This window comes from Plectropomus leopardus, chromosome 1, assembly GCF_026936395.1.
Source record: "Plectropomus leopardus strain MGB_pleo_1.0 chromosome 1, ASM2693639v1, whole genome shotgun sequence".
Classification (NCBI taxonomy): Eukaryota; Metazoa; Chordata; class Actinopteri; order Perciformes; family Serranidae; genus Plectropomus; species Plectropomus leopardus.
Genome location: NC_142176.1, coordinates 24,924,432 through 24,942,632, shown reverse-complemented (window position 1 = coordinate 24,942,632; position 18,201 = coordinate 24,924,432). Strand labels below are relative to the sequence as shown.

General features: G+C 42.2%; 1 protein-coding gene across 1 annotated transcript in view; it reads left to right on the top strand.

Annotated features, from left to right (window-relative positions):
* The first annotated feature begins 7,337 nt into the window (after positions 1-7,337).
* Positions 7,338-18,201, top strand: part of gse1b (Gse1 coiled-coil protein b) — a 193,688-nt gene continuing 182,824 nt past the window's right edge. The window contains exon 1 of the mRNA XM_042501982.2: positions 7,338-10,184. Within this exon, the coding sequence (XP_042357916.2) occupies positions 7,686-10,184 (2,499 nt within the window). The 5' untranslated portion in view covers positions 7,338-7,685. The remainder of the gene's footprint in view (positions 10,185-18,201) is intronic.

The window sequence follows — 18,201 nt, the reverse complement described above, 5'->3', positions numbered from 1 at the left end:
ATGGTCCAGAAAACCTAATGAACTGTGGCCCGCAGCAAACTGTATGAGCTGGACGTGTTAGTTTTTCCTTGTTTGGAGGAAACACATTCCTTAGTTGCACCTCTGACCTTGGAGAGAGGGAAAAGATCCTGCAGAAATAAATGAATAAATAAACAAGGAAAGAGTCCAGGCGTCTCTCTAGAGGTTGCATTTTCTCTCTCTCTCTGTTCTGTGTAACATGCTTCAATGCTGCTGATAAAACAGGATAATCCCAATTTTGCAGCTGCGATTTTGAGATTTATCTTGTTACACTTAAGTGTCACAATTTCAAGGACTCGTCCTTAATCTTCCTCACAACCTTGAAAAGCTTTTTTAGTATGTCTTTTAGTGTGTAGAATTTGTAACTTGTTTCTCAGCTAGTGTGATTTTGGCCCATCATGGACCTGAACTGCTGACACTTTGGCTTGGTTTACTTCCTGTGTCACCTCTCTGAAATGACCATGCACACCCTGACTTCCTGCCTGGCAGGATGCAGAGCTGTGGCTGGCAGCTGAGCATGGCTGTTATTTCTGGCATCAAAAGCCATCAGCCACTTTTAAACCTTATTAAACACAACAGACATGAAAACGTTCGCAGACACAAAGAGGACTCACTCCTGCTCTCACATGTTTCCTGCCCTGCTCAGTCCCTTATTAAAACTCTTTTATATTTCAAAAGTTTTTCAACATTAATTTATTAATTAGTTTGTTTGAAATGTGTTTGAAGTGTGTTCCCACACCTAAAAAGTAATGCCTTCTCTGGTTAAATGTTGTCACTACACTGGGCCTTTTTCACCGCAGACATTTATAATCATAGTGGGAAAGGGTTCAGTCAGTGGTCAGTCTCTTTTCAAAGAGACTGATTAGCCCACTAACTACAAGACTTTCTGTACCCAGCAGCAATTACTACAGCCCTGTTAACACCAAATATTTATAACAACGTAGAAATACTTTTAAAATAATGATGAAATGCTCTCCATCATCAACAGAGCCCTACAGAGACACAGAAAGAAAGAGAGAATTAAAGTCAGAGGGGTAAAAAGATGAGTGAAAAAGGAAGGAAGGTGCTGAGTGACAAAAGAGTCAACAAAGCTGTCAATCATATCTGGTTTGTATAAGTCTACTCAGTCCTGGGGGACAGGGCTAATCAGGCAAAATGAGAGAAAACATCTGTGTAAGGAGTACTTGAACTTTGTTTTTGAAGAGGAAGCTTTGACAGAAACAGCAGATCAAGCAGTATTAACAGTATGAACAGCGGAGGGACCCTTTCGCTCTTAATGAAGCAGAGGTCAGAGGGCAATTTTGCTAAAACTCTTCAAAACTCAATTTCATTTTATACATTTTTTTATGGGATGCATTTTAGTATTTTCATTATTCTCTTATTCTATTAAATTCTATTTATTTTTATTATTACATCAACTATTTTTTTCCACATGTTTTAAACAGATTTTGTTACTGTATTCATTACTATTTGTATTTGTATTTGTTTATTTATTTTATTTGTTTATTTTGTTTGTTTATTTTATGAAATTAGTTTTATTTTCAGATTTCTAAAATATAACATTGGCAATTTTTTTAACCCTTATTTTATACATATTTTTTTATTTGTATCTATTTGACTTGATTTTTATTTGTTTGTTGTACGAAGTTACTTTTATTTTAAGATTTCTACTATATTACATGGACTTCTGCACTTTTTACACGCATTATACTTGTTTTTTTTTCTTCTTAATAAATTGATGCATTTTGTTAACATTCTATGGCCTATAATGTTGTGTAATGTTTTGCAAAGGCATTTCTGAGTGACTGTTAAAGGGTTTAAGACAAGAAATAATCAAACTAATCTACAGACTGGCTTCAGTTACAAGACGTGTAAATACTGAACTTTGAATGTTTTGGATACATTTCTCCATCCTCATGAAATCACTTCCAACACTTGATTTTTGAAAATGGTTTCCCTGACTAATCCTAGCTGATTAGTGCAGGTGAGCAGAACAAAGCATTCAACAAAACCATCATAGCTGTTGGCCTTCAAGCAGCTTGCTATATCCTAGCTTTGTCTAAGTGATGTCCTGTTTTGTAAATTACTTTCCACTTTGAGCATGATTCTTTTTTGTTTTTTTTTCTGTTTTCATTATTAAGGCCCAGAAACAGTAAATCTAACATCAAAGAGCTAGTTGTGACAAAGGCTGACTGTTGATTTGCCTCACATTGCCTGAGTCTCCGCCAAAAAGTTGCACCTGGACACACCGCAAAGACAACAGCCAGTGGTACAGCAGTAGTCTGTATTCATCATAAAAAAGGGAAACTGGAAGACTGGCAGGACAGATTCGAGGCGCTTGTTAGCCAATTAGCACAGAAACAACACATCCTAATGTGTCCATCCTAATCACGGTGGTTGCTCACCGATGGCCTGACATTTTCAGACTACTGACCATCAGCTCGGTGTGTAAGGACCCTTAGGAGATGACAGTGTTTGAATTCTAGATCTTGATTGGTGCTATAAACTTCCATACTTTGCACCAAACGCTATTTATTTAGTTAAAAGTCTGGACTGCTCTCACACTCTCTGAAAAACGTAGTTCTCCTCATACCAACATTATATTCTCTCACTCCCACTGACATGTCCAGGTCCCAGGGGGTCTCTAGTGAAGTTTGGAGTCTTGGGGTGCAACTGTAAAATAATACCTCCCAGATGGCCCTGAAAGCCCAGACACATACAGGATGACATACAGTATGCTTGCACTGCACATGCACATACAGTGAGTATGCAGTATATTACCTGTGGAGGAATCAGGTGTATTTATGACCTGCTGTGTCTGTCGCAACCCTGAAATATCAAGAACAAACAAAGAACACAGGCTAGCCCTTTCAGCACCTTTGTATGCATATATATAGAATGCATATATATAGCTGAATTATGTCTGTGTGAGTTGTGTGTGCAGGTTTCGTGTGTTTCAAAGTTTAACATGCAATTATAGGTGCTATTGTCACAAACTGGCTCAGGGAACATGAAAAAGTTACCACAACTGAACTATGGGGTGTGGAAAGCCGTATCAGCAGTGCATGTGTGCAACATGTGTGCTGTGGAGATGTTGAAGGTGCAAAGTAAAAGATGGTGATGCAGAGTGGCTGCAAGCTGCAGGAAACAAGAGAAAGCACACAGACCAGTTTTCCTAGTTGCTCAGGTGAAGCAGCTGAGGACCGTCCACTGTCAGCCTACTGTCTATTTAGGTTGGCCAGGACTGCCTCCAAGACTGTGGGAGGGGCATCACTCTGTTATACGCGTGCGCACGCACGCACGCACGCACGCATGCACGCACACACAATGTAATGTCTATGTGGCCTCCTCCTGGCCTTATCATCACCTCCTTCCAACAAAACTCCTGGAGGCCCTACACTACTCAACAAGAGGATTTTATTCAGATCACTCTCCCATTGTATTCCGTTTCTCCCCTCACTAACCCCACTTCCACTCACACACACACACACACACACACACACACACACACACACACACACACACACACACACACACACAACCCTTCATCCCATCTCCCTTTCCACTCTCCTCTGCCCGAAGGGTCTGTCAGAGCAGAGCAATTTCCATACAGAGCATTAAGAGCAATACGGCAGATATCTCAACTCACATGAAACCTGCATTGGCACCATTTCAGTCTCTGCACACATAGATCATTATTACACACAGGTACTGAGAGTCTGAAGACAGTTATAGAGATGACGTCCAAATCTCCACTTTCATATCATCGGCTACAGTTTTTGATAGGTAGAACATAAGTGTGTGCTGCATTGGGGGTCTTGATTGTGTGTCTGGGAGTGTGTACATTTTATGTTTGTCTCTAGTGTTTCATCAACCTGAATAACCTGCCTCTTGTTGCACTATGGGCAGGGACCAGTGATACTGATAAGCTCATAGAAATACAGAGACAAAGTCTATATTGAGAAGTACAATGTACACCATAAGAGCAGGCAAAGTGATTCCCAAACTTTTCCATGTCTGACCTCTTCAAATTAGGGAGTGTCTTAACTTGTGACCCCTCCTCACATTTTAAGACATAAGTATGGACATGAGTTTAGAGTTCAAAAGAGGTAAAAGTACCCAGTATTTCCTAAAAAAAAAGAAACCTGAATAAATAATACAGTTTTGTGCAACAGAATTTATCATTATTATTTCTTGTATCAACTTAATCATTTTGTGAGCCCCCATATTTGTCCCGGCCCCCAGCTGGGGAACCACTACACCAAGAAAGCAATAAAACAGAAAAAAAAAGAAAAGAAAGATGATCTCATACATTTTTTTGAGCTCTATCCTTCTCTTGTTTTCTTCCCTTTCAAATGCTCTGCCTACTTGCTCTCTTTTAGTCCTTCTGTTTTACTGCAATTTGCCAGCATGAGCCTCAGTCTGACTGGCTGTACTGGGGGATTTCCCAGATGATGCAGTACCAAAATTTGACACTGCAAGGCAGTGTTGTAAATCTGTGCTGACAACACACCATCAGTGATTCACTATGTGTTAGATGTAACTTTGGGTGAGGACAGATTAATTGGGGTATGCATCTGCAAATACATTAATTACACTCTAATGTTAGGTGTCTGCACTCTCTGTGCTCGTCTCCCCCTCTCACTGTCTACTCTCTGTGGGAATTGTCAGTAGAAACAGGTCAGCATCATTCAGGAATGCCTTTTTTTTCTGTGATCTTTCACGGTTGCCATATTGAAGAGAGAGAAAAAAAAGCAGATCTTGGGTGGGCAAGGAGTTATAGTCAGGCTCGGCAGTGTCATTAAAAACCCTCTTGGACTTGGTGGTTGGAAGGCTAAGAAGGGAGCACAATTTGTCTTCAGGGGACAGAGTGATGATGAAGAGTGTAATGGATGAAGGGGAGGAGAAAATGGGGAACTGCAGAGGTAGTAAGGGGAGGAATACTCTCTAACATCAGTAAGTCACTGGATGAGTGGACGAGGCCAGGGGGCAGCATAAAATGGAACGGACAGACATAACAGTTTATGTGCATTATTGTTAAATGACACAAGTGTTTAAGGGTTGATTTCTCGACTTGAGTTCAGCAAGCGGATGGGGTCTGTAGTAGACGTGTAAATATTGTGATGTCTGTATGCACATGGAGTGAGGAAGATATCCTTTGGGTTGTTGGGCCTTTAGCATCAGTTTGTTTTTCTGTACATCCCTCTCTCTCTCTCGCCCCCCTTAAAGACTTGTTGCTGCAAATTGTAATAAATACTAACAAACACACTGTCGGACGGATAACAGATGGAAAGCATGCATGCATGTCTCGTGACATTGCCGTTTTAAAGCCATTCTTGCATGGTTGTGGTCTTATGGCCCCCCTTTTCCAAAATTTCAAAATGTTGCTCCTATTGTCTAAGATAGTCCAAAAATATTAGTAAACATGAACAACTTTCTTCAAAATCCAAAAACCAGAGAACTAAAGCTCAGATTTGTTATGTAAGTATTCAGTTTGGAGCTGCTCCACAGACAATGAAAGATGTTGATGTTCTGAGCGTATGGATACATTCACTATTTCAGAACTGAGAATACTACATAAAGGTCATCATTTGGGTATAAAAAGAGAAAAACTAACATTCTGTGGTTCCACAAAATCAGGCTCCAATTCATTAAAGAGCAGGTCTAGACTTAATACTTGACTACATCGCAAGTTTGAGACTCACCTATCTGGTTGCTGGCTTTGAGAGAAAGTAGCTCATGTTCATGAATATTGATTGAACATTCATAGGCCCTAGAAATAACTTTGGAATTATTCATTTAGGTGGTGTTCCCCTTTAAAGTTCATGTGTGTAAGATTTAGTGGCATCTAGAGGTGAGGTTGCAGAACTGAAATTTCTCTAAGCGTGTAGGAGAACTACAGTGGTGAATGCAAAAAAACCCCAAAAAACTAAAACAACAAATGTCACTAGCTAGAGCCAGTGTTTGATTGGTCGGCTCGGGGCTACTGTAGAACAACATGGATGGAGCCCACTCCATGTGTAGATATAAATGGCTCATTCTACGGTAACAAAAATACAACTTTTCTTGTTTTCGGGTGATTATAAACTAATGAATACATAGTTATGGATATTACTTTTTCGGTGAAAAGATGCCCCTAGATCCCACACACTGGACCTTTAAATATGTACTTGTAACATTTGGTTTTGTTACGGCTGTTAAAGAGTCTCCCACATGCCAGATGTCATGTTAGTTTTCTACAAAAGCACCTGTGCTACTGTTGTTGTCACACTGCACAGTCTCTCCCATCTCAGCCATGACGCAGCTCTTTCAGCTTGGTGGCTTCCTTCATTTGTGCCTTTTTTCGACACAGGCACTCAGTGCAGGATCACCTGCTCAGATGTAAAGCTGTGTCACATTCTTCGACCTTGACTGATTCTTTTTTGACTGATTGAACTTAATTATTTGAAATCTCCTCAGTAAAGCTTTCATGGAAAGATCATTTGTTCTTGTGGCACAATTTTTGCCCAGACACTAAATATCCAAAGGATGAAACCTAACATGTCATCAATTACACACATCAAAATGCACAACTTATAGGTTTCAGTGGGGGTTAATGCTAGTGCAATGGATTATATTGTTGCATTTCTATTCATTTTCATATATTTGTTCTCAGTAATTAATTGTGAATTCAAAATAAAGTTTGATACTTCTAAATGGAGTGAGTTGCCTGAGGCATCATTATAATGGCATATTATCCATACTGTCTCACCTTTCTCAGACACCTTCTGCAGTGATGATTGTCTGAATTGTTTCATAATTGCCTTACATAATATGCATATAAAAACCCCACTGCATGCTCTATTTTTTAGCAAGTGTAATTCATATTTTAAACTCAGAAGAGATGAAGCAGAGAATGCTTCTCTTCTGGGAGCCGTTAAAAAAAATCACACTTTTCCATTTCAGCTTTGTGCATCCTGGGAGACAAATGATAATATTTTTTTTAACATAGTTAAAACCTTCTCAATCACATGCAGTCCCCCTAATAGGCTCTAATAATGATTTATGTAAAGCAGTTCTTAAGTTTTTCTCGCAGATGACTACCTACATGCTGGGAGTCTGCTGATTAAATACACGCCCCTGTGCATGTTAAACCGTGGCTATCCTGTGCATGCTTTGACGCATGGACAGCTACTGCAGGAGTGTGTGCTCATAATCTCTGCAAAATTATTACTGGGGGCTGGCAGGGGGTGGAGGTTGTCTTTGGGGGTGTCGGAGCGGGTCCCATGAATCGGGGATGGCGCTGTGTACAGTGTACGCGAGTTAGCAGCCAAAGTTTGCAGCGCGCAGGCAGGAAAGTTCGCTGGAGAGGCGACTCGTGATCGTCTGTCACATTACCTGTGGATTTCCAGTGCAAACATGCGGACTTCAGACCTCATGAGCAAGGACTTTTGTGCTGTTTCGTGGGAGTTTTGAGTGATTTTCTCCCTGTCCTTGAAAGATAACAGTTAACGGTTTGCTGCCTTCGCTGCACGCTGTAGTTTCAATGGACTCTCGTGTATCTTATCATCCAGTGAGTAACTGAGACTAACAGTGATTGTATGATTTCCTGACCTGTAGATAAGTGTGGGCCATGAGCATAACCTAACTGTTGACGTGATGCCATGTAGTTTGGGTGTTTAAACACAATGAACTCCCCCTGTGACAAGGAACTGGCACCCTTATCTCGGAAACACCGACTCATGGCTGCAGCTATGCCCAGTGAGGACAGCCCATTGCCCGGCAACACTTCCAGGACTGATCGGAACGGATTATTGGTTCATTGTTTCATATGTGGAAGCGGAGTTACACCCGGGAAGGAACTGAGATTACAAGTGACATATCAAAAGGAGAGGCTTCCGTTTTTTCCGTTTCTACAGAATCAGGAGCCAGCCCCGGGCGCGTGTGAAGTGAGCCCGGATGGACATACGCTGGTGTGCGCCGTGTGCCACTGCTTTCTGACGGAGCAGTGGAACTCCTTCGAGCGGAGCAGGACGCCCATTGAGAAGCGCATGTACTGGTTGAAACGACCGTACCAGTGCGACTCACGGCGGGTCCCACAGGAGTGGAACATCTCTTATGATCTGGAGAGGAGGATCAGTGTCAGCAGCCAGAACTACGACGGGGGCGCAGAGTCTGATTTCTCGTCTTTTTCTGAAAACGACAACATATCAGATCAGGAGATGGATTTAGTCGACAGAGCCAGCATGAGCAAAGACAAGTGTCTGAGAGCGTCTGGCAAATCGCCAAGAGACAGTAGCAGGAAGAACAATGTCATCAGTGTTAAAAACAGCCCAGATTCACAGCGGGCAATGCGCTACCCGGTGGGTGTTTATGGGGCGCAGGGATCGCCAAAAGCGGAGAGTGTTCTGCCGGCGAGGCGCGGTGCTAAAATTATGAATAATGTCTGTCAATCATCAGAATCTCTGGCAAAGTCCCAGGAGAGATTCCCTCAGCGATGCTATGACAGCCCTTTCTCTGACGCACCTGTGCAAGACAACGGGGTCATTATGCGCAACAGGCGATGGCTGGAGGATGGGAATGTCAGACACGCGGAGCCTCGTCAGATCCAGCGTGTTGCCGACAGCAGCTGTGCTTCGTCCAGACATCCATCGCTGCTGCACCGAGGAAGGCTCGAGGATCACCCCAGCACTGCTCTGTCATCTGTTGGCACCGCTGCTGTCACCACTAAATCCAACATGGCTGTTCCCAGGGAGAATAACTCTGACAACTCTGATGAAGATGAGATTAACATTACAAGTGATGATGACATGAACATGCATGAGAGCAAAACAGGCCCAACGGCTCAGTTTAGACCTGTCAGAGACCTTTCAGCGAGAAAGTTGCACCCTGCTGCGGACACCTGTTCAGAGGAGTGTGTTTGCTATATCTGTGGCACTGGGCTCAGACACGATGGCCGCTTTAAAATCAGTGTTCAGAAACAGGAGAGGGCACAGGGCGAGCCCTTCTTTCCTTTCCTGTGGCTTCACTCCCCTCCCCAGGGAGCAATACCTATCAGTCCAGCCGGTACAACTCTGGTGTGTGGCAGCTGCCACACCTCCCTCATGCAGCAGTGGCAGAGCTTCCAGCTTGCAGATGTGCCTGTTCTGCAGCGCCTGTATGTAGTCCCCCTCAACCAAGGCACCAGTTCTCTTCATCCTTCCCAGTTATCTCCCCCAGAGTCTACAGAGTGCAATACTGAACCTAGAGCATCCCAAGAAGCGTGTTTCCTCTGTGGTCAGGACTGTGGAGGGGATGTGAGAGTGGCATATGCACAGGCAGGTGTCGGCAAATCCCGTGGTGCGATGTATTTTCCTTTCATCAATATGTTGCCTTGCCCACCAAATGCCCAGGGGGTGAGAAACGGCCGTGTTCACTGCTGCCCGCAGTGTCATTTTATCCTGGAGGAAATCTGGGGTGCATATCGACTCAGCCTTAGTGAAGACCTTATCACCTCTGTCAGCTCCTTCCTGGTCAGGTACCACGCTGCCGTGGCCATTGAAGGATCTGGACCACCCCATTCCCAGACGGGTGTGGCCTCTCGCCCCGGCAGCTCCATGGTGGTGTGTTACCTGTGTGGAGCTGAGCTGTGTGCAGGTGGAGAGTACCAGCTGCATGTCAACCCACCTGGGCGCTGTGGGGAGAGGGAGCCTTTCTTCCCATTTCTCACTGTCCACCCTCCTGCTCCCCGTGCCAAGCCAGTGGACGCCACAGGCCTGGTGTCAGCTTGTAACCTCTGCTACCATGACTTACACACTCAGTGGGCCCAGCATGAGAGCAAGGGCTTGGGTCCCTCCACCCCCTCTACCTCAAGTTTATCCAGTGCCAACCCCCAGCCACCCAGCTCCCCCTGGGCCCGCCAGTACAGCTGTGAGGCTTTTGTGTGTTTCTTCTGCAGGAAAGAGCAGCGCAGGCAAGGCAGGCTGTGCGCTGTTACTGTGGCCAGGCTACCTGTCTTCCTGTATGCACCTCGCAGCACACGCACACTCCTGGTGGATGATGGGAGGAGGCTGGTGATTGGGTCCTGTGTGGAATGTAAGGCTGTGGTGCAGGTGGGACAGAGCATGCAACAAGACAGGGATAGAGTTGGACATGGAGCCTCCGACGGGGACAGGAAAGACTCAGCCTCGCCACAGTCTAGACACAAGGTAAGCAAACTGCTTGATAAGAACCAAAGATTATAACTTTTTCCACAGTGTCTTCAGTGTTGTCTAAAAGAATTCATGAGCTTGGTTATAATGACAGTCTCCCATCAGCCTTTAATCCTCCACTACATTCCCACAGTGCAGCACTGACTGCGTGTGCCCTGATACGACCTCTGAGTCACATGGCAAGGGATAATTTTAACATTTTGCACAGTGGAATTGCTGTGGTCTTCATCATCACAATACAGATAGTGCTCTTTGTGCTTTTGACAATTTTATGTTTGGGGTGGAATGCACTAATAGCCTTGATGCTGCTTCCCATGTAGTGGACTGTATTCTACATTTTGCAGAAGAATAGAGCAGTAGTGTCTCACTTTGTGTGTGTCTGTGTGTGTGCACAACTGGAGACTGAAAAGCTTGCTTAGGGTGGTCGACACAGCCTGGATGAACAATGATGAGACAAACATTTTCATCAAAACTTGCTTCTATAAACAATCAGAGGAAAACTATGGGGATCTGACGGCCAAGGCCAGGATTGTGTTTGCTGTGTCCGTGTGTGTGTGTGAGTGTGTTTATTTGAGCAAGCATGACTGAGTATGTCTCACCCAGTGCTGAACAGTTTGTTTTGGTTTAAGTATGTTGAGGATCCTAAACAGTGTTTTCGAGGAAGTTTGTTAAAAAAAAAGTCTGGAATTATGGTATTTATTTTGATTTAAAAAAAAAAAAAGAAGAAATAACCACGCTGCTAATGTATGCTCAGTTTCTCATCAAAACATCAGCTATATCGTTCTGTTACCAGTTCCTCAGACAGCCTATGCAATGGGAATCTCAACTCATTGCTCAAAGAGCTCACTATTAAGTCTCTATCTGTAGAATAAATATCTCAATATTATGTAATTTCAAGTGAAACTCGACAGCTTAGCATAATGAAAACAGAACAATCTGACCAACGAAGAGTAAATTGGACCTGTCTATCTATTTTCATCTGTTTATTTCTCAGCTTAGATTTGGGATGAAATGTCCATGATGACGTGGGGCACAAAGATAGTCCATACTACTACTGCATTCCCATGTTGTAAGCAGGGCAATAATTAAGTACACTCTTAATTTAATCAAGAAACCCCATCATATCATGTCAGTGAAATCAGTTTTATTTAAATGAGCCAAAACCCCAAACTTGTATACAAAATCTTAAATATATATAATTTTTCTCTCAGCTATAGTGCTATGTGGGAACTGTATCTTTTTTTTATTACACCTGCCATCCCTATCACCACAGAAAAGAAAGTGTGTATCTACTGGTAGCTCACTAACAGCTGATCTGAGGAGGACACCATTAATGTTTACATCTGGTGCTGTTATGAGCACAGCCACTTCTGCATGAATAGATGCATGCTTCCCTCTGTGCTGTTGATTTTTTGAATGTATTTTTTTAGCGCTTTGACCAACACAAGCAGACTGCCATTTAGTTCCATTATATTCAAGAGAAGGCCGATATCTCCAACACTCAGCAACTCAGGCCAAAACAGTCTGGCTTGATAAGCAGCACTACAGGTAAGAGGAAAATGTGTTGGTATTCTAGTTTTTGGGTGAACTTCCCCTTTAATATATTGGTGCACATGCAATTATACACATAATTAATAGGATCAATGTAATTAGTCATTGATAATTGATTCCTGCTGATGCTATAAGATGCTGATCTCCCCCAAAGTGATTAGCAAGATTCAAAGTGACTGTCAATTTTCCACACTCAGTAATTCAGTCATTCTGGCTCCACATCTGCCCATATTTAGCTTATTTTGCAGTGGTGGGTGTTAAAAGAATTTGTACACTTGTGGTGTGGCTTCACTATTGCATATTCATGACAAAGCACAGCATGTTAATGTCATAATAAGTGATTCTGATGACTGAAATGCTTGCATTGGTGGTCCAGATGGGCCAGCTCAGGGAGTAGCACATCTACACACTTCCTCTGAAGAGAGATCATTCTGTCATCGTCCCCTCTTTTCTGTCTCCAAAGTTTGGTTTCTTTCCACTCCTCTCTCAACAATACACATTAAATCCCTGTCTTGCTGTTAGGAAGTCAATAGCAGAACTGTTGCTTTTCCAAAAGCAAAGAGCAGAAGTTGGAGGCTGTGGGGTTATACGGGGAAACAGTGGGGAGAAAATGAGGATGCTGATGTGTTGATGAAGACCTGAGGAGCATTTAGACAGCCAGTCGGCTCTGTGAACAGCTCTCTCATGCAAACAGACACAGAAGGTCCATGCAGGACACGTGAAAAACATCTGCGGATGCCATTCACACTCTGCAACCTCAGTATGTCGCACACTCACACCAGCTGTCTGGAGTCGTCCATCTAATTTTCTCTCCGTCCTTTAAAGAAGTGTTTGAATGCTCATTCTCGTGGTCTCTAAACTCAAGCTTTATTATGTGAGCTCTCACATGCAAGCTATGAGCTCATAGTAATCATATGTGAGGTGACACTCGTGATATAGAGTATAATTATGGGACCAGCTTCCATGTCTGCCAAAGTTCAGGCATCTTAGGTTGGGAGGAATGAGAGGGGTGTCGGGACAGGCTGGGTTTCGGATGATCATTTGGGCTTGTAGGGTTGCAGGTGGCACAGCCAGTTTTGGCCTGAGCGAGTCAGTGACCTCATGGCTGAGAAAGTGCCAGTGTGTGTTTCTGTGGGGAAAGGGAGGTGCGAAAGCGCTGTGGGGGAACAGGTGCTTTGTCCTCTAGTGTCATGCTATATGCTTGAGAGGGTCTGTCATCGCCAGGGTTTTGAGCTGTCAGGAGGGAGTGCCCATCTGGTTCCCCTTAGCACTCTGTGTGCCTGGTGGAGGGGGTGTGCAAATATAAATACATGCTTGCATACAGAATTCAATTTTATACTAGTTTTCGTGTTGCACAGCAGTTTCCATCAAAGCCACAAAATGCACAGCCACAGAACAGGGACAGTTCCAGCAATAAATTCATGTTTAATGTTTAAAGACAAGAAGAGACAAATCAAATCTTTGATCATGTCAAGAGTGAGATCTCAGTTTTTTAACTCATTAACTGTCCGCTTGGTGTAAACATTATTGAGCGCGTACGAATGCCTAGCCTGTGAAGTGTAAAAGGATGAATGGTGCTGTGCTGTCTGTTTTTCTCTGCTTGGTAAGATATGAATTAGTCCATGAAATGAGATCTGCCTAAGGAAATGTAACACACGCACAAAAACACAAGTGATGGGTGGTTATCATGTTCTCTGCTCTGTCGCCGTGTGTTTAATTAGTATGCAGGACATGACCTTTGACAGGTGTGTAAGTATAGACCGCCAGCCGGTGTCTGCGGAGGGGCTGCTGGTCAGCAGATCTTTCACTTGCACTGTGAAACAGGTGTCCGTGCTGGTTAAAAGTGTTGCATGGACATAGTTGTGTTTTTCCTCTTAATGAGATGGCAGCAGGGTGGCTTACTGAAAAGGGAGAATGCGTTTTCTCTTTTGAAGTGCCGTTGAGCAACGAAAGGAAGGCCATATTTATTCAGTAAATCCCTTGTGCCTCATTTTGGAGGTGTGTGAAATCTTAACAGATGCAGTGACATAGAAGTAGTTTCCCTCTCACTCAAGGGGCAATTTTCCTTTTTCTATTCAGCACTAATTGTCTCTTTGTCTTATTGTCTCTCCAGTGTAGTGCAGCTCTGAAACACTGTTAAAAAAAGGGAGAAAAAAATAATACTTGATCTGACAAGCCACATATTAGTTTCAGATGAACAGTGGAATGCCTTTTTTTCTTTAAGGAGAAGAGTGCAAATAATGAGAGACAATATAATATGTGTTTATATTAAATTTTTATTGATTTACTAATGTTCACACAATTTAAAAGGGATAGATTAATTTTAGAATACTCTGAATTTAAAGATAAAATGCATATTTGTGCAGGTAGAGTGAGAGATGATGTGTGACGGAAGAAATCTTTTATTAACGTGCATCCTCTATGGCTCACTGGGTCAGAAGAGCAAGAAAAGCTGCTTTCGAGGAAAACAAGGTGGCAGTTCAGAGTTGGAAGTTTTTCAGACCTCTAAATATTAAATAAATAAATATTATTAGTAATTCTAGATGTTCTTTAAATTTAATTGCAGATGCCATTTTGTTTTTATGCATACTGATGCATAAAAATCTCAATCTCTTAACTGCATATTGTGAGCTCGACTTCTCTGACAAAATGCGCCAAGAAGCCATTCTCAGAAGCTGGAGGTGTTATCATCTGCTACATGTCTTCGGCCTAATCCACACGGACAAAGGGATTTTTTTTTTATAAAAATAGGTTTTTGTTCTCAAAAAAATTCTCATCAATGTATTAAAAAAAAGGAACAGTGTCCAAATAAAAATGCACATACACCACTGAAGAGCAGCTGGGAGCGTTTCAAACCCACAGGGGGTGATATAAGTACTTTGAGATTTGTTTCAAATGTAAATGTCATTATAAATAAGATCTGTTATTATTATATGTGGAACCTGAAAGCCATGCACAGAAGAGGAAGAAGAGAGTTATGATGTTGGCCAATCAGCAGTCTGAAAAAAGCTATCACCAGAGTGACTTGTAGCAGTGAGTGACCTTTGTAGTGCACCCTGACACCTCTATTCCTCAGTATAGTGCATAGTATAATGTAACTGTACACTTATGTGTAAACATGGAAAAAGTCCCGTTAGCAATTTTAGAGCCAGTGTTTTTCTGACCACTTCTGCCACTGCACAAACTGTTGCCTCATTGTGTGATGCCACACAGAGGAGATAACTACACCACTCTGACCTTAACTGTCACGAGCCAAAATCTCTGTTTTCCTCCGTCTACATAGCAACACATAAAATGGAGTTTCCCAAAATCTTTACCCTGGATGTAATCTTAAATAAGGTTTGTTATGAATTGGTTTCCAACAATTTGAGATTAGTGAATTTAATATTACAGAATTCTAATGTTATCAGTCAGAATGACCCTTAAAAAATAAAAACAGAAGGGTTAGATTATTTGGATGAACAAACATTTTATTACTAAAACTGAAAGTTACCATTTTTAACTGATATATGTGCAAAAAGTCTCCCTTTTGAAAATGACTAAACTACAGGGGAGACAGTTGACTTTAATTTTTTTTTAAAATTGTAGTTAAGCAAATATACATGGTATTAACCGTCAACTTTCATATTACAGTTTACCTTAAAACAGGTATATCGCTCGTTTTTGGTGATCCAAAACACAGTTTGCATGTGGACAAAAAACAAAACAAGCTATGTTGTTAAAAAATACCTGTGTCTATACCTGTGGACTAGGCCTTGATCAGGCACAATTTAAGATAAGAAATAAGATAAGATTATCCTTTATTGATCCCCAGAGGGGAAATTCAAGGGTTGCAGCAGAACAAGGGTAAAAGTTGCATGCATGAGAGGTCAAATAAAATCACATATAATAAATAAAAGATCAATATACTATACATTTTTATAGTGTGCAGTAGTAGACCGAGGTATGCTATGGTACAAGGCGCAATGTAGTGGAAGTAGCATATTAAGAAGATGGATAGATGTAGTATTAGAAAAATGTCAGAATAAATATTAAAGTGCAGAAGCACAATGGAAAGTAAGCGTCAGAGTCTATATTGACAGTGTTTGGAGTGTGGATAGGGGGGGATATCAGTGTAGTGCAGTGCAGGTTTGCACTGGTTGCACAATTGCACAGGTTGGAAGTGCAAAGGGCATAGCAGAAAGATGAACACTTATGAGCACTATTGTTGGGCTTGCATTCGAGTATTTCATGGAGACATTTACTATGGATATCCCTTTAAAAAAACTTAAATGCAAAAAAGTAAGAAATGTAGACACAGAAAAATGAGAAAAGCAAGAACAAAAACATGGTGAAAAAAATGATTGAACGCTGCAGTGCTTAAGCCCTAAGTAAATTGGTTATATACCAGCGCTGCATTACCTTGTTGTTGTAAGGATTGGGATTGATCACATGCCTTTGATATAGATGTTTGTAACTGAAGCGTATAGCTAAATCCACAGTCTCCCTATAGTCAACAGTGTCTTTAGCCTGTACAAGCTTGTGTGGGACTAACAAAGCAAATAAATCAATCATTAGTCAAGCCTTGCGGAGGTAAATACTACATAATTATGCGTAGATATAGAACACACAAACATATTTAGCCTCTCCTTTTCACACACACCCACCCACACACACACACACACACACACACACACACACACACACACGTATGTGTGTCTGTTTACACGCACAGATGTTTATTTTTGTATGGTGGTCTGTTGAGGGACTGTTTTGAGTAGATGATTATTGTTGACCTGTTACAAGAGAGGAGACAGGTTTCAATGACAGAGTTCAATCATTCAGTGACTGTGTGTGTAAAAGATTGGGTTGTTTGTGTTAGCATTGTGTGGCCCACTGTTGATATGCTGCTCCTTTGTATGTGTGCGTGTGTGCAGATTTGTGTGTTCATGTGTGTCTGGTGTAAAAGATCTGCTGTGTTCTCGCTGCACGGCCCATATCCTGTAAAGGAGGTATTTGCTGTCACAGGAAAAACATGCCGGCATCTTGACAGTGTCGCCACGGAAGATTTATAGTGTAGTGAAAGAAGGAGTGAGGGCAAAATTACACATCAAATCTGGATGTGAAGTTGAAAAGGGAGAGAAAGATTACCCAGAGTGAATTATCGGAAAAAGAAGAAGAGGAGAAAAGGAAGAGTGGGAGGCTGAGAGAAGGTGAGAAGGTTAATGGGATTTAAATTACAGCTAGAGGAAAACAGAAAAAAAGGATTCCCATTCTCATTAATTCATCATTGAAGGAAATATTACAGCATGCTGGCCACGGAGCCGGGTTTACACAGAGAGGGAATTCTATTAAAACTGTGTTAATTTGAGGCATGCGAAGTGGTGTGGTCCGAACATATGGTGCGAGCTGTTATTGTGCGTGCCTGTGTGTATGAGTGTGTGTTTAGCCAAAACCCTTCGTTTTGCACATATCCTGTAAAGTTCCTGCAGCTGTGCCTCGCTCTTCTCCTAGCAGTGCAGGCTGACAGACAGCCTTGCGTTTCACAGGGAATCCTCTGGTATTTGAGGGGCTTAATTTCAAAGCTGCTGGAGGTGGGTTTTGATTTAGGGCTCAAAGCTTTAATCACCCTCTTCCCGCTAGCGTCCCTCCGCGCTGCATTCTTGCCCATATCTGAATGGAGAGATCAAATCCTGTATGGAGCAGATGAGATGGAGGTGCTCCAGTGTTTCATTCTTTGTCTCCCATTTTTATGTCTTTGCCCTGCAAAAACCTACCTATATAGTCCAGGCCTCCCACAGAACTAGTTTGACAACATCCCACAGCTGTCTGATGAACCTGGCCAGCTGAATGTGTGTCCAGGCTCGTGTGTGACACTGCAGGTCCTGACCCTCATGGTCTTTGTAATTTCAGTTTGAGCTCCATGTCGCAGTATGTAACATATTGAAAAGGGGAATCCTTTGATCTCTGATACAGTTATCCCCTTTCACAGCTGGCATACAGCACATACAGTACCCATGCATGCCCACTATGCATATGCGTCATCGTTGTGTTAATGCAACTCAATATGGGGCTCCAAGATGACATCCATTCATTCCAATCAAAGTTGCTGACGCAGAGCAAATCCCCAAATGCCTAATCCACTTCTGCCTACGGCACATCGGTTTCCCTGAACCTGCCAGTCCTACAGACTACATTGAATCAATATTGCCTTGGATCAGCAGTAGTTTTACAAATGTTGAATTGTCATGGTTTAGCAATTCATAAAACATTTTTTCAGACTTTTAGCTGTAATGGTGGTGTTTAAGGAACATGCTTTTTTGACTGGAAGTGATTTATTTTATTTGTCACAGTATTGTGGTTGGTCACTTGGACAAATTAGTAGCCTGGGTAATTCAATGCATGATATCAAGCACACAAATGTATTATAAAAACAAGGTGCTGTTAATTCATTTAAATTAAAACAGCTTGCCCAACACATTAG